The sequence below is a fragment of the Paroedura picta genome, chromosome 5 (genome assembly GCF_049243985.1).
Source record: "Paroedura picta isolate Pp20150507F chromosome 5, Ppicta_v3.0, whole genome shotgun sequence".
Classification (NCBI taxonomy): domain Eukaryota; kingdom Metazoa; phylum Chordata; class Lepidosauria; order Squamata; family Gekkonidae; genus Paroedura; species Paroedura picta.
In genome coordinates, this window is record NC_135373.1 from 35,927,839 (window position 1) to 35,943,082 (window position 15,244).

Genomic DNA, 15,244 nt, shown 5'->3' on the forward strand with positions numbered 1-15,244 from the left:
ACCCCTGCTCTAAGGTGCTATGGGGCTCAAATCTAATTGGAAAAAAGACAATGATGGTAGGAAGCGTAGGAGGCAGCAAGAAAAGAGAAAGACCAAAGCTGAAATAGGGAGGAAGCCACAGTCGTCAGTTTGCAATACCTGAGCACAGATAGGAGGTTTTGAAGGTTATTAATTCATAGGTTCACTATAAGTCAGAAGCAACTTGATGGCACACACACAACTCTGTAGAATTCACTCCTGAGTAACGTTGCAAAGGTTTTCAGTCATATTCCTTCTATATTTTGCTGAATTCCTGTCTTAAAACACACAGAGAGAACAAATCTGCCAATATTTGTCATGAAAACTGTTATTATTCAGCTGTAACATTAGTGAGTCCTTGGGGTGAGAGAAAAATAAACAAAAAATGACGATGACAATACACAATACAAATGTACTAGTCTTTAAGTCACAAAACATCAATAAATCTATTTATTTTGCAATTTCTTGTTCCCCTTTTACATCGATCGATAGATAAAATCACATTCAATAAATTCACAATTAAAGGAATTCACACTTAATAAATTCACAAGAACGACTGAGTCATTCGGCGCGGGAAAGCTCAAATTCCGTCCCTCAGGGCACCATAACCGGCGTTCTGGCCCCGCCCACCGAGTCCCTTCCTGGCCTCACCTGTGGCCGGTCGTTAGCCCCCACTAGGGGGCGTGGCCTCCCTTCCCTTTCCTCGAAGACTACAAGTCCCGTCATGCCGCGCAGCTCCCCTCCCCTGCCAGCAGCGGGGCTTCCGGCGGTGGCGACGGGGACCTTCAGCAGCCCCGAAGGGACTCTGAGGGACAGGAGGCGGCGCGAGGTGAAGGGAGGGCACCCAGGTGAGGAACCAGGTGGGGCCCCTTCCCCTCACCTGCCTCAGGTATGCACGTGGTTCCTCTCATGAGCGAATTTAAGAAGTTTCCTCGACAGTTGCCTTCTCGCTGCTCCGTGGAAGCCGGTTTCTTTTCATTCCCCCCTTTTAACTTGTTTTTTTTTTGGGGGGGGGGGAGGGGACTGTCTCCCTCTTTCTTTAGTCAGCATCTTCCTCTCCACATTCCCTCATCCCGTCCAGTCATTTGTAAGCTCTTCAAAATCCAATGATCCCTTTTTTTGCATTTCTTTCCCGCTCTTCTTTCGTTCTTTCTCTTGACTTTTGCTCCTTTTTTGGAAATAGTAATCCCAGATGAGGCGTTCGCGCGGCACAAAACCGAAACAGAAGCCTAACGCCACCTTAAAGGTATTGCCTTTCAAATAAGACTTGGATTCCCAAGGTAGCCTTGGTCAAGCAGACAGGAGGAGTCTCTGTAGCACTTTTGCTTTAAGACCAACCCCAGTGATATGAAACATTGTGTGAGCTTTTGAGTGCCGCAAAAATATTAATTTCTCTGAATAGTCAAAGAAAAGGGCAAAGGGAGTGAGCAAAAAGTCTTTTTTTGGGGGGGGGGAATCTCTTCCTTTCCCTCAGTTCTGCGGTCTGTATGTTGTTTATGCTATTCTTATATTCTGTAAGGAGCCCTTATCGCTAGACTGTTCTCTGCTTCTCTCCTTCCTAAAAGGTAGTCATGCACCTATGTTCCCTCTTGGCTGTCCTTCACACATCAGTTTGGTCTCTAATATTTTGTTTAATGTGTGCATGTTTATGTGGGCTTCTTCTCCCACTCCCTTCTTCAGCATTAATTTTGCTTGAAGCGATCATGATTTGTGTCCCAAATTTGCTTTGGGAAGTTGTGTGTGTGTGTGTAATTCTGTATTATTTGCCTGTGCGAGATGGTAACTGAATAGCAAAAAGAATAAAGATCTCCAACTGATTTGCATGCTGTATTAAAGCCTGAAAACTTACAGAAAGAGTTTCTGAGGGATCTCTTGGCTGCAGTTTTTCAGTCCAGGAAGGGTTTTTGCCTTTAAAAAAAGTTAACTATCACTTTATGTTTGTAGCTAATATATATAAGTTATGAATTATGTGTGAAGTAGAAAAGACGGGATGAGTGACTTCAACTGGAACCCTTATCAACACTTTGGATTGTAGTTACTCTGAGGAAAGAGTCATCCACGGCACTTACTCCTTCACGGACTGAGAGGAGTGGCATATTTTTAAAAACAAAATCTGAATGATTGTCTTTTGAGCAGGCTTTCTCAGCCTTCCTCCACCACATACAATATTTGTCCTCTATTTTTTGTCCATCAGCCAACCCAAGCCTAGTTAAAGGATCCCAATTCACAATCTCTGTATCACTGCTGCTGTCACTGTAGAGGATCTGTGCCTTCCAGTCATAGTTATCTAAGATAACTGTCTGTTCTTCTGTGGTAAGGGAAGTGTCCTCATTTTCAGAGAGCTGAAGTGGGAGACAAATATTTTAAATTTCTCAAAGCTGGGTCACTTTCTTAGGCTGCTTCAGTGGGGGTTTTGTGAATATCCAAAATTAGTGCCTCTTCTCTCCTTAACAATCTCGGAATTTTATTGTACTAACCTACATGAGCAAAACATATGTCAGTCATTGTTGATGGACTTCTCACATCTCTAGAAAATCATACAACCCCCTGTCTTGTTTCTCATCTGTCTGCTAGGGTTTTTAGTTCTAATTGAATTATTTGACTCTTAAAAAAAAATATCTAAGGTTATTTCTTTGCCAGCTGTGAACAGGACTTGCAGAGTGGGATAAAAAGGTTGAGCTGTTAGGAAGAATGGAAGCAGCCTCTGGAGCTCCTTTTCAGAATCTTGGTAGCTAAATACGGGAACATTTTTCCTCTGCTGCTTTTTTCTGGGTATTGCCAGAATGTGGGAAGTGAGAGACATGGGGAGGTGGGGTGAGATTTACCACAGAGAACTTTTTCTTACAAACTTTCCATGGAAGAGGAAGTAATAGTTTTCTGTGAAATGAGGAAAATGGCTCATAGTCAGCTATTGTGTGCTGAAATGCTGTAAAAGTATCATCAAGAGGTTGCTCAATGACAAGTAAAGTCCAGACATAGGATTTAAACTAGATAGAAACTCGGCCATGAATTTTGAAGTGTACAGGGAAGCATGCGAGGATGTTGATTTGTTCTTGGGCAGTTGCTTGAGATCATATGTTGAATGGGCACAGCCAAGCAAGGAAGAATAGTGTTAGCACCCATTAGCCCTGTTAGGAATTGTCTCTGTACTGTAAGTTGGATCCCATGGAAGATTTCCAGGTGTTCTCGCATGAATAGAAGTTCTCAAATCCTGAAAAGTGATTGTCCCCCTGCTACCTTTTCCATGTGCACAAGACATAAAGCATTTCTTCTGATACAATTTGAAATGATGAAAATTCAATAAAACTGTGTGAGCATTGGATATTATGTTTTTCCCTATGTTCACTGTATTTTGCTAAAAATTATATAGAAGCACTGTGTTGCAGCAGGCATTGTGGTATTTCTTGTACAGATGTGATGATGCTAAGCACACTTTAGGGTCTGCTCAGCTGTTGCCGGATCAACCCCTCTATCTGATGCACAGTTGCATGTGAATATCACAGACATTCTTGCTTCCCATGACCCACTCCAAGATTCTTTTTTCCCCTTTTCATGTGTCAAATATAGATGTAAATGTGTGTGCCCTGACTTGGATGGTCCAGGATAGTCCAGTCTCATCAGACCTCAGAAGAAAAGCAAAGTTGGCATTGGACAGTACTTGGATGGCAGACCACCAAGGAAATCCAGGGTTGCTATGCTATGGCAAACAACCCCTGTTCGCCGATTGCCTTGAAGACGCCATAAGCCGGTTGTGTAAAATATGTATTTACACGCAGTACACATATGCTATCTTGATGCCTTATTTACCCAGGCAACAAAATTAGGTTGTGAAAACCAGAGGGCAGTAGAACGGATTATACCACATTGTACTGCAGGTGAGGTGTGGAACACATTCTGTTAAATGTTTGCCTATGTAAGCTATCAGGAAATCATTAAGCAATGTGAATCACATGCCTGCAGTTTGAATTGGTTCCGTCTACACTAGCATTTTGCTATTCCATTCTGCTGTACTTGAGGTCCTGGAAAAAAAATCTTTGTATGTGAGGTGAGCTTTAGTCCGTGAAAGTTTATGCTGCCATAAACCTGTTACTCTTTGAAGCACTGCAAGGCTCTTTGTTACAACAGACTAACAGTGTATCTTGGTTTTCATACATTCGGATTAGCGGTCTGTGGCTTTCCACTTTGTTCAATCGTGAGTTAATTTACTGTTCGCTTTAATTTCAATAATCTTGGGAGCCCAGTCCTTCTGCTGACCTAAATAGTGTGATTCCCTCGTTGATCTCTCTGCAGCTACTGCAAATTGCCGTTAAGAGATTAGCTGCTTACTGGAGAGAGGGGTTGCAGAACTGAAAAAGCATGTTGGTCAATAGCAGGAGAAAGCAGCCTTAAGGGCGAAGAGAATTTTATTATAACAGTAGTCATGAGAAAACTGTAGTTTAATAAGGGAGAGTTTTAAGGGGGCAAAATGGGGTGATTTGTTGTTTGGAAGCATGCTCATCCTGCTTCACCACAGCTTGAAAATGTTTTTTAAAAATTGGTATAAACATAACTGCAACACCGAAATTGAAATCAACAAATAGTGGCTGACGCAGAGCATTTAGTGACATCTTCAATCAGCTTACTGTCATTTGAAGACAAAAGGTTTAAGAACTCTCTTGGAAATATAAATAATTTGACTTTACAAATCTCTTTGGGGAAGTAGGTTTGGATCTTGACATTTGTGACTGTGAAAGCCGTGCTTATTTTTATTTGCTCGATATTTAAACCCTGCTTTTCTCCTGAATGTGGGAACTCAAAAACAGCTGTCTTTTATCTGCTCCAGTAGGGCTTGCTTTCACTGTTTTTAATTGGTGGATCTGCTGGCATGGAAGTATAAAAATCCAATCCAATTAATAATAATATATGCAGAAGTGGTCCTTGTCTTAGGGCTTTTACAGTAAAAAAAAAAACACAGTGCCTCGAATTTAACTCAAAAGCAAACTGATAGCCAGTGTAAACACCCTAAGTTCCGTGAAAAGTGGGCGGGATAAAAACATGCACAATAGGTAAGTGGCTAGATAATGCTGCATAGTGCTGAATATCAACACCTTTCTGCACTCCTACAGGAGGTATGCCTTTGCTCTTGAAGATTCCGAGTTCCTGCGTGGGCAGGCCTTTTTTATTTACTTGAGCAAAATGATTTATTGGAGCACGGCGGTTCAACAAGTGGAAGATTTCAAGTGCATATTTTTGAAGAAAGCATGGAGGATGGACTTGACAAGATTAGGACAATGGTTTTGAATTGGCATCCCAAGTGACAGATATGCAGAAAGAAAGGTTTTAGCCTCTCTGCTTAGGACACCTGTGTTTAATAAGTAAACATAGAATGTGTGAATCAATCCAGGTTATTTATATATTTTTAAAATTTATATCTCACTTTTATTCCCAATGAGGATCCAAGGTGACCCATGAAATCATTCCTCCATTTTATCCTGAGAACAACTACCCTTTAAGGTAGGTTAGGGTGAGACAGGGAGAGAAAGAGTCTGACTCAAGGTCTCCGAGTGATTTTGCCTCTAGTTGTAATCAGTGGGGCTTCAAAGTTGATTTTTGTCATTGTTACTTTGTTGTTAGGATGTTCCCGCATGTGATACAACCTCCTGGATTATTTTACTTTGTGCATGCATGCAAAACTAGATGGTTCTTTTTTGGCTGAATAGGCTTTAAAAGTTCATGGGAGGTAGAATATTCTGTGGCTGCAAAGCTTGCCATTCGCCTTTGTGTTAAGGGTTGTTTTCCTCCATTGTTTATTTTTAGCTATTAATTAGTAGTGCTTGCTGGTTCCGGGAGAGCTTTTGTGATAAGGGCTGCTTCTGGGTGTTGCTTAGGTGGGAATAGTGTTGCGAATGACTCAAGCAGTCAATACGTTTTGTTTTTATTTGGAGTTTTGGCTCTGTCTTTCCCCAAAGGTGCAAACCATGTCATAAAATCCCTGCAATATTTGAAATGAGAAATCCGAAACTTGGCAGGGTGCTTGTCTAAATAAAAAATTTGAATACTGCTTTTGAAGAGCTGCAGCCTTAGGAAGTGTCTGGAGGAAGGCAGTTAAGAAACCAGAAAATGACTTGCTAGATGGCTCTCTTCTTACTGTTGGGATGCTACATTTGGAATGGTCACTTATAAGATTCCCTAGAGCAGCGGTTCTCAACCTGAGGGTCGGGACCCCTTTGGGGGATCGAATAACAGAGAGCGTCCGTCTGGAGCAGTGGAAAAGAGCAAGATTGGCATGGTGGGACAAAGAGGCAGAACTGAACTGAGAAACCCTGGGGGGGGGGGAACCAATTTATATACCATCATGAACAATGGATCTTCATGCCAGTGGTCAGTTTTGGTTTAATTTCTGTGAAAGAACACTTGCATAATTTTATGGTTGGGGTCACCACAACATGGGTAACTGTTTTAAAGGGTTGCGGCCTTAGGAAGGTAGAGAATCACTGCCCTAGAGGATGGTTACCTTGTTGGACTTTTGGTATTAGTAGACCCAAGATATACATCTTAAAATATAAGGTTGCGTGTTGAAGACTAACTTTGTTAGTATCCTTGTAAAAACCAATTTAAAGAAATACTACACTGTATTGATAAGTTCACTGATGAAGTAAAAACGAAAAGGAGGCTGTTATACCCAGGAACTCCTTCTGCTTATAACAGTTTATATTGTTTGAATGAAGTTTTTGCCATCGCCAGCTTGAAAACTACATTTGGAATGAGGGCTGTTTGGGGCAGCAATGGGATGCCGATAGCTGTGTCTCGTTATGCATTTTCTTGAGCAACGTTTCTAATTCACAAGTAGCTCTTAAGCAGTTTTCAAAATTCCTTTTTATTCTTCAAGAGAGTAAAGTTTGAGTCCAGTAGTATCTTTAAGATCAATAAGTGTAATTCTGGATATAAGTTTTCTTATGCATGCACATTTCTTCAGATCTAAATTTACTTCTTTATTTTCTTAGATTTTTATACTGCTCTCCCATGCAGCCGAGGGCGGTTTACATGGTACGTTATGGGAGACATAGAACATCATACATTAAATAACAGTCACAACACAACACATCAATAACAATTCTAACAATAAATACAAGTTTAACAGATTATCATAATGAATTCACTGAACAGTTTCCACAGAACCCCGAGTGAGGTCAGAATCATTCAGATTATGGAAGGTCTGACTTGAGGGGGACCACGGATGTTTTTAGGTTGGATTAGCCTCAGTTGAATGCCTGGTGGAGGAGCTCCCTTTTGCCGGCCCTGTGGAATTTTGGGAGTTCAACCAAAAGAAGTATTCACACATACGCGAGTTTATACTAGGAAGTGAACTTATTCTTAAGGGTGCCATTGGATTCAAACTTTATTCTTTTGGTTCAGACCAACATGATTACCCACCTGAAGCTTTCTCCAAGAGAGTTATATTTGAGTCCAGTAGCAGCTTAGAGCTTGTGAAGAAATTATATTTTTCCCCTTTGGAGGTTAATATGAGCAGAGCCGTCAATCTGTGTTTTAAAAAAGACACCCCCCCCTCAGCAGAGAACAAGCAGGGTGGAGGAAGTTGGTTAATGGCTTTCCAGGCTTACGTCAGCTACCTCTTAAAACCTGCCAGTAATAAAATGCTAGATACAATAGGAGGGTCTAGTTTTCCCCCTCCCAAGCCGGAATTTGAGATCTGGAGAAATATAATACTTGAGAGACTTCCAGAATCTCCAGGAAAAACCTTTCTGACCAGGCCTGACCTGATCAGTCAGTGCAAACAATAGAGGTGATAAAACTCGGGGAAGCAAGAAGGAAGTGCTCTTTGGTGCTGGGTCCATCAGGACATTCATTGACCATGGAGGCGGCAGCCATTGACTTGTGTGCCGGCCTGGACAGCTGAAGGAAGCTTCATGGTAATGGAAATTCTGCAGAGACCTGCAAATCCGAAGCCAAGGATTCTAAGATTGGGTGGGCATGTATAGAGGAAGGGACAATAATTGTGTTTTACTCATTTCTTTTGAATCCCTGCTCAGTCTGGTGCTGTGCTAAAAGTATGGTTGTGAACATTTCCATTTTAATAAATACTTTTATAATGTTTGATTCTGGCAGTGGGTTCTCTGTACTATTGTCGGGACCTGCTAGCACCAAGGCTGGACTTGACCACCCTTTCCCTGGGATGAGCCACAGCTGGCCACTGCACTCACCCAGGTGGAGAACAGATGAGAACCAGGCCCTCCAGTCCCTGACAAGATGTGGCGCTTTTCATCATGCAACCAGCCAGGCTGCCTGGCTCAGCCACCAGGGAGGCTCCAGTGCCAAGCAAGAGGAACGGAAACACAGAATGCAGCTTCAGGAAGCTCCCAATTGCCCTGACTCACCACTCACTTGGTCGGGCAGTGGGCCCAAGGAACAAGAGGCAAATCCTACCCGGGAGGGATGGGAAGTCTACCAAAGGGACAGACTTGGGTTAGATTGCAGGAACAAGGAGAGAGGAGAAAGACAAGTGGGGTAAATGTGTGTGGAAGGAATGTAGTTGGAAGAGGGAACCACTAAAGTACACTCACAAAGGGGTAGGGTAGGGAGGGAAGAAACATGGTGAAGGATGTAAGGGAGGCAGGCAGAACAAGGAGGGATCAGGCACTCACCAGATGCAGAAGAAAAAACACAGAAAGTTGGAGGAGATGGGAAGGGGAGAGGGTGGCAGAGCTCCAAGACAGCCTTTTCCCTGAACACATTCACTAGGAGTGCCCATTTTCAAAAGGACACCACAGTGGAAGGCAGCAGTCCCCTGACAGGGAGCCCAGAATATCACAACCACATAGACCCCCACTGTCTTGGACATGCTATTGTAAACGGATCACTGGGGGAAGGCCATCAGTTGGCAAGTGACTATTCCTCCAGGGGCTAAAAAGCAATAAACTGTCCTCGTGGTGACCAGGTGCTGGGCAACTGGAGATACAGAGGTAAGACCTCAGGTCTGGGAAGGGAAACTGGGAGTCCTGACCCTTCCAGTTCCTTCCAGATGTCGGGTGGTGGCAGTGCGTTGCCCAAGAGAGAAAGAGTAGCCTCTCCAGGTTTCGGGAAAACAGGCCCTGCCCATTCTGCTACAAAGACCCACAACATTTTCAGAGTGTAAGCTTTTGAAGAGTCAAGGTTCTCTTCATCAGACAGAAGTCGGAATGTAGACCTAGTCTATTTATCCCAATCAGAAGGCGGGAGGGGTGTTGTAAAGAATGCAAAGTACTACGCATATTGTAATAGAGCAGAGGGAAAATGCTTCAGAGCAGAAAATTAGCATCTGTAATGAGATAAAAATCCTGTGTCCCTATTCAGTCCTGGAAGGGTGCATTGTACCTTTGCATCCTATAACACTTGACTTGGAGATCTGAGAATTCATATCTCAATTTCTGGTCAGTTGTTTTGGAGGGAGGGAGCTTTGGCTCTGGATGTGAAAGCCATCAGCTTGAGACCCTGAAGAGCTGCTGCTGGTCTGAGTAGACAATACTGACCATGATGGCCCAGTAGTCTGCAGGTTTAATATATTCAGTCCGTAGGTACTAGAATAGCATATCCTGCTTTACCTCTAAAATACTTTTTCAACAGCAATGAGCTGTACTTTGCTTTTGCTCGAGTGATGGCATTGCAAACAAAAGTTGAGTGAGTCTCCACGGGTAGTCAAACTGCGGCCCTCCAGATGTCCATGGACTACAATTTCCATGAGCCCCTGCCAGCAAACGCTGGCAGGGGCTCATGGGGATTGTAGTCCATGGACATCTGGAGGGCCGCAGTTTGACTACCCCTGGCCTAGTCTAAGCCCACTGAAGTGAAAGGACTTTGACTGATGCATTTTGGCACAGGATTTCCCATTTGGATGATGGGCAGCCTGAGACCTTGCCAAACCCTTATTTACCCAATAATGTCGCTTTGAACTGGCTTTCTTTGCTAATGATGTTCAGCCCTTTCCAAACCACGCAGTCTCCTGGGTCTGTGGACTATATGCTGGTGAGGTGGTATTTTTAGTGTTTCACTCTGCCATGGAAGCTTGCTAGATGATGTCAGGCTGGCTGCACACTCTCAATCTAGCCTACCTCTCAGTGTTGGTGTGAGGGTTAAATGGAGCAGGGCAGAATGATATAAGCCATTTGGGGGCTCACTGGGGAGAAAGGTGAGGTCGAAATGAAGTAAATAAAGCATCCAGCATCCTCTAACTTTAGTCTAACCACTCCCCTTTTCTCTTCTCTTTATCACTGTAATTTTTGCTTAGCTCTCTGTAGGTCTTCGTGACCTGGATGGTCCAGGTGAGCCTGATCTCACAAGCTAAGCAGGGTGCAGGCCTGAGTATTTGGATGGGAGACCACTAAAGAATTCCAGGGTTACTGTGCAGAGGAGGGCAATGGCACCTGAAAACTTACACCTTGAATAAAACATTGGTGGTCTTAAGGGTGCCACTAGACTCAGACCTTGCTCTACAAACTGCCTCAGTCTTTTGCCTTGAAAACCTTGTGGGGGTCATCTCTATGGTCTCCTGAAAGCCCCTGCTCTCTTAAATGATTCTGCAGTTTCTCTTTGTTTCCTTACTGTGGCTAGAGTTCCCGACGGAAGTATCTCTTCTTTTAATCCCTCTGCAGAATTTAGCTTTTCAGTTCAGTGTTTATTTAACCCCCAGTCTTCACCCTCACTTGCAAGGAAACTGGAGTATTTACAGCTCTATTTTCCCTTTCTATGTATTTCTCATTGCAGTGGCTTTGCTCTAATTTTCCTTCTGTCTGTCTTACCTTTCACTGGTAAAACACCATGAGGCGGTGTCTTGTATCTGCCTTCTCCTTATTTCCCCTTCCTAATTTTAATCAGCCGTGCACTGTGATGGTCCTGCAGAAGTCACAACAGAGCGCAGTCTAGCTTGCAGCAGTGCAGAGATGAAGTGCCAGCCCTTTGCAGCGATCTCTTGGCTGAGGACAGTTTGTCAGCCTTGCAGATGGGGAGCCCTGCGATGAACACGTAAATGCTGGCAAGGCAGGAAAGGTCTGGCGGAGCAGTTTTTGCAAATGTCCTTTTTGCACTTGTGTCAGGGGTATGTTGATTTTGCAAGACAGGTTCGCAGTTGCTTAATTAAAGCTGGGCACAATGTTTAGTGTTCATGTTATTAGCTCTTGCCTTATGGCGAGCTAATTGATTGTGCCTTTCTGGAAGTCAGGAAGCGATGCCATGGTGCCTGGAGAGGGAGAGGGAGGGTGGCGATGAGGAGAATGAGATTACGGATGCTTCGCTACTGAGCATAAGCCATGGAGTGCGGATGAGTCTCCAGGTCAAGTTTCACAATTCAAATCCACAGGATTCTCATGGAACTGCCTGCCTCGTCACAGATTTTGCACCATCTAGGTCAGTAGTTCTCAACTTGGGGGTTGAACGGCCCTTTCACAGGGGTCGCGGCACGGCGAGCCGCTTGGTGGGAGGGGGCGCCGCCTCTATTGCCGCTTCTCCTGAAGGCGCCTGCACATTTATATACAATTTATAACCGATTTATATACAGTCATGAACAATGGATCTTCATGCCATTGGTCAGTTTCGGTTGAATTTCTGTGAAAGAACACTTGCATAATTTTATGGTTGGGGGTCACCACAACATGAGGAACTGTATTAAAGGGCTGCGGCATTAGGAAGGTTGAGAACCACTGACCTGGGTATAGTGTTAGTTTAACAGAAAGCCAGTTGATTTAAAGCCAGGAGTAGGGGGGTGGCATACAGCTGGGACCTGCTGCTTATCGGTGCTCATGTGGCTTTCAATTGATGGGAAGAACTCAATAAGCAGGAGTCAAATGTCCTGTTATTTTTCTTGCCCAAATGAAGGCAGCTTGGTGTGTTGGATGGGGACCTGTGAGGTTTGAACCCCCCTCCATCCATTGAACCCCACTCTGCTGGGTGACACTGGGTGAGGCACACACTCGATCTAACTATCTTAGAGGGTTGTTCTGGAAATAAAATGGGAAGGGAGAAATGCAGCTCCCTCTATTGTAGGAGGATGCCGGGCTTCCAACCAGCGTGGTGAACTGATTAGATTCTCGCTGCGTGATCCTTGGCCAGTCACGCTCACTCAGCCTAAGCTACCTCACAGGGTTGTTGTGAGGATGAAACAGAGGACGGGAAAATTATGCATTTGTACGGAGAACCCAGACTCTTATGGGAGGACCTTTTTCACCCATCAGGTTTTCAGGCTCAGCCATCCATATCTAGAAAAATATCATTTTGTAATGTGTGAAAGTCAGCATGGGCATGCTTGCTGCTGTGGGTGTGTGCACAGAGTGGCTGATTCCTTCACTGAATTGGAATGCATATTCATGTGGTGAATGGCTACCAGGCAATATACATTAAAATCAGAGTCCCGTAGCACCTTTAAGACCAACAAAGATTTATTCAAGGTGTGAGCTTTCGAGTGCTTACACCTTGAATATCTGTTGCTCTTAAAAGTGCTACTGGACTCTGATTTTATTGTGCTACTTCAGACCAACACGGCTACTCATTTGAATCTAGGCAATATACATGTTAGAAAAAATAATTATGAAAAGAATTTCCTTTTGCCTCTGCCTATTATGTGGTGCAGCCTCATGCTGAACTTGTCGGCAGATCAAAGAGAGAACTCTGCTGTCTGTGTCTATTAACTTGTGGCTGGCTTTGCATTTCTGATACATTTCTGATATGCCGGCTGCATGTCTCTGGGGCTTCTTAAAAGGGCAGGAATAGCTTTAAACTTCGTGTATCAACTGGCTTTAGCTGAACAACTAATACTTTTTGTTGCACAGCTGCTCATATTCTGGGTGAGTCGGCAGTGAGAGAAGGGAAGATGTGCTGCTACTCCTTGGGAAGGGAAGGTTGGTGCTGCAAAGGGAAGCGAAGTGGAGGGAGGCACCGGGAAGGGTGTTGGATATTTAGCAGAGTAAATGAAGCACAGCGGAGTAGTGTAGCACAGGTGCATGTGGGTTTAACTTCTAAGGGAAAGTTTACTTCAAAATTAGGGAAAGTATGATATATGAGCCTTTTGTGCCGCAGGGGGTAAGGCAGTGACATGCTGTTTGAAGCTCTGACCATGAGGCTGGTAGTTCGATCCCAGCAGCCGGCTGAAGGTTGACTCAGCCTTCCATCCTTCCGAGGTCGGTAAAATGAGTACCCAGCTTGCTGGGGGGTAAATGGTAATGACTGGGGAAGGCACTGGCAAACCACCCTGTATTGAGTCTGCCAAGAAAACGCTAGAGGGCATCACCCCAAGGGCCAAACATGACTTGGTGCTTGTACAGGGGATACCTTTACCTTTATGATATGGAAAGAAAACAACAACCATCTAAGTCAGGGGTTCCCAAATTCTTTCGAGCTGCTGCCCTCTTGGCTCACAGGCCTCATCTCTAATGCCTCCCCTCACACATATGATTATCTCTTTCCCAGTGTTAAGATCTACTGCAAATTCAATACACAATGCATTGCCTACTCTTCTTTGGTTGTTGTACAGTGTCCATATTTTAGTCTAGAAAAAAATATATAAGTTCTTTGTAAAAGCCACTTTTGAGTCCTCATTGAGGAGAAAGACAGGTGGGGAGAGAAAGAGAGATAAACAAACAATGGAACTCCCATGGCCTGGGAGTGGTGCAATTGTGCAGAATATGGTTGGGAAGCATAGCTGTGTACACACTCACCTGGGGCCTCTCCCCTTCCTACCCCCTCCTGGGCCCATCATTGGCCATTGGGGTGGCAGGTCAACATGGTCATCTCACCCATAAACGCTTAACAATTTTAAAAAAATCTATGGAAACTCCCACCCATTCGGGAAACCCCGGTTTGCCAAGAACCCCCAAGGTTTCATGAAACCATGGTTGAGAAAGCCTGGTCTAAAGTATGTTTTACAGCAGGGGTAGTCAAACTGCGGCCCTCCAGATGTCCATGGACTACAATTCCCAGAAGCCCCTGCCAGCATTTGCTGGCAGGGGCTTCTGGGAATTGTGGTCCATGGACATCTGGAGGGCCACAGTTTGACTACCCCTGTTTTACAGTATCCTGGGTAATTTGAACCTTGACCTCCCAGTGATCGAGCCACTGCACCACATTGGCTTTTGTAAAACTTGTAATGTCAACTCGTGAGTGACGCAGTATATTAGTTTAATGACTTATTGAGATATGGACCCGGTTACAGGAGCCCTATTTGTAAGTTACACAGAATGTATTTGCAATTCATATACCCTGTACTCTTCACTTTTTAAAATACGTGTGTTGAGTAATGATCATGGCAGATTCAGTGCTTGTACAGCTGGATGAGTGATAATTCCCCCATATTTATTCATTACAGTTGCAAAGTGAATGGGCGTTGGCTGCTTGCTACATTCAGATGTACGTGTGTTGTCTGTAATATGTGAACAGGGTTAGTACAATTCCCTTTTGGTGCCATCCTACTCTCATTAGTTACAGTGGGAGAAAGAGCTAAGCCTTTAATTTGGCTGTTATGTCCAAAACCTCTTTTGTGGTGGGAATTAATTTTAAATCAATGCTAAATGGAGCTAGTGTTCAGAAAGCGTTTCCTGACCACTGGTGCAAGATTCGTGTAGCGTTTCATGAATCATTGCAAACTATCTGTAGGAAATAGTTACTGTCTGATATAGCTGTGCGAGTACAGATGAGTTTCGGGTTGACACGGGATATACTGTTAGCCATTTGTTCCAGTATGTTTTTTATTCCTTTCTGCTGGTATCTTGAAATTGAAGCCTAAATAAGCTGTAAACAAAAGCAGTTGGCATAATAGTCTGTTTATGGTAAAGCCTTTTCTTGCCAGTAAATTTGTGTGCCATCTATTATTTGTTTGTTTGTTTATTTATTAGATTTATATCCTGCTGCTATTGAAGTTCATCTCACAGTGAGTTAGAATTATGAAATATAAAATATAAAACCCCACAAAGATGAAAGGTCAAAAGTTAAAACCCAACCATAACTGGGCAGTGCAAAAGAGAGAAGAAGAAGAAGAACCAAGAATACTTCCCACCCCGCTCCCAGCACCTCAGGTCAAGTTCTGGAGTGCCAATCGTTCCGACACAGATTGTCGCTGTAGATGTGAAGGGCCCCTAGATCTCCCGCACTCTGGCCTAAGCTGAAGACCAGGCGGAAGAGCTCCAGCTTAAAGGCCCTGCAGAACCACGACACTTCCTACAGGGCCCTTAGCTCTTCCGGGAGATCATCCCACCAAGTTGGGGCCAGG

The 15,244-nt window shown here is 44.0% G+C and overlaps 1 protein-coding gene across 7 annotated transcripts in view; it reads left to right on the forward strand.

Annotated features, from left to right (window-relative positions):
- The first annotated feature begins 733 nt into the window (after positions 1-733).
- PHACTR4 (phosphatase and actin regulator 4) overlaps positions 734-15,244 on the forward strand; it is a 119,115-nt gene continuing 104,604 nt past the window's right edge. For 3 of the 7 annotated variants that reach the window (XM_077337228.1, XM_077337231.1, XM_077337232.1), the window contains exon 1: positions 752-907. Coding sequence is in view for 2 of the 7 variants with exons in the window: in XM_077337226.1 (XP_077193341.1) it covers positions 743-866 (124 nt within the window). In the remaining 5 variants the exon portion in view is untranslated. Of the gene's footprint in view, positions 908-1,201; positions 1,265-15,244 lie in introns of all 7 variants that reach the window. The other 4 variants (XM_077337229.1, XM_077337234.1, XM_077337226.1 and 1 more) reach the window with 2 other exon arrangements.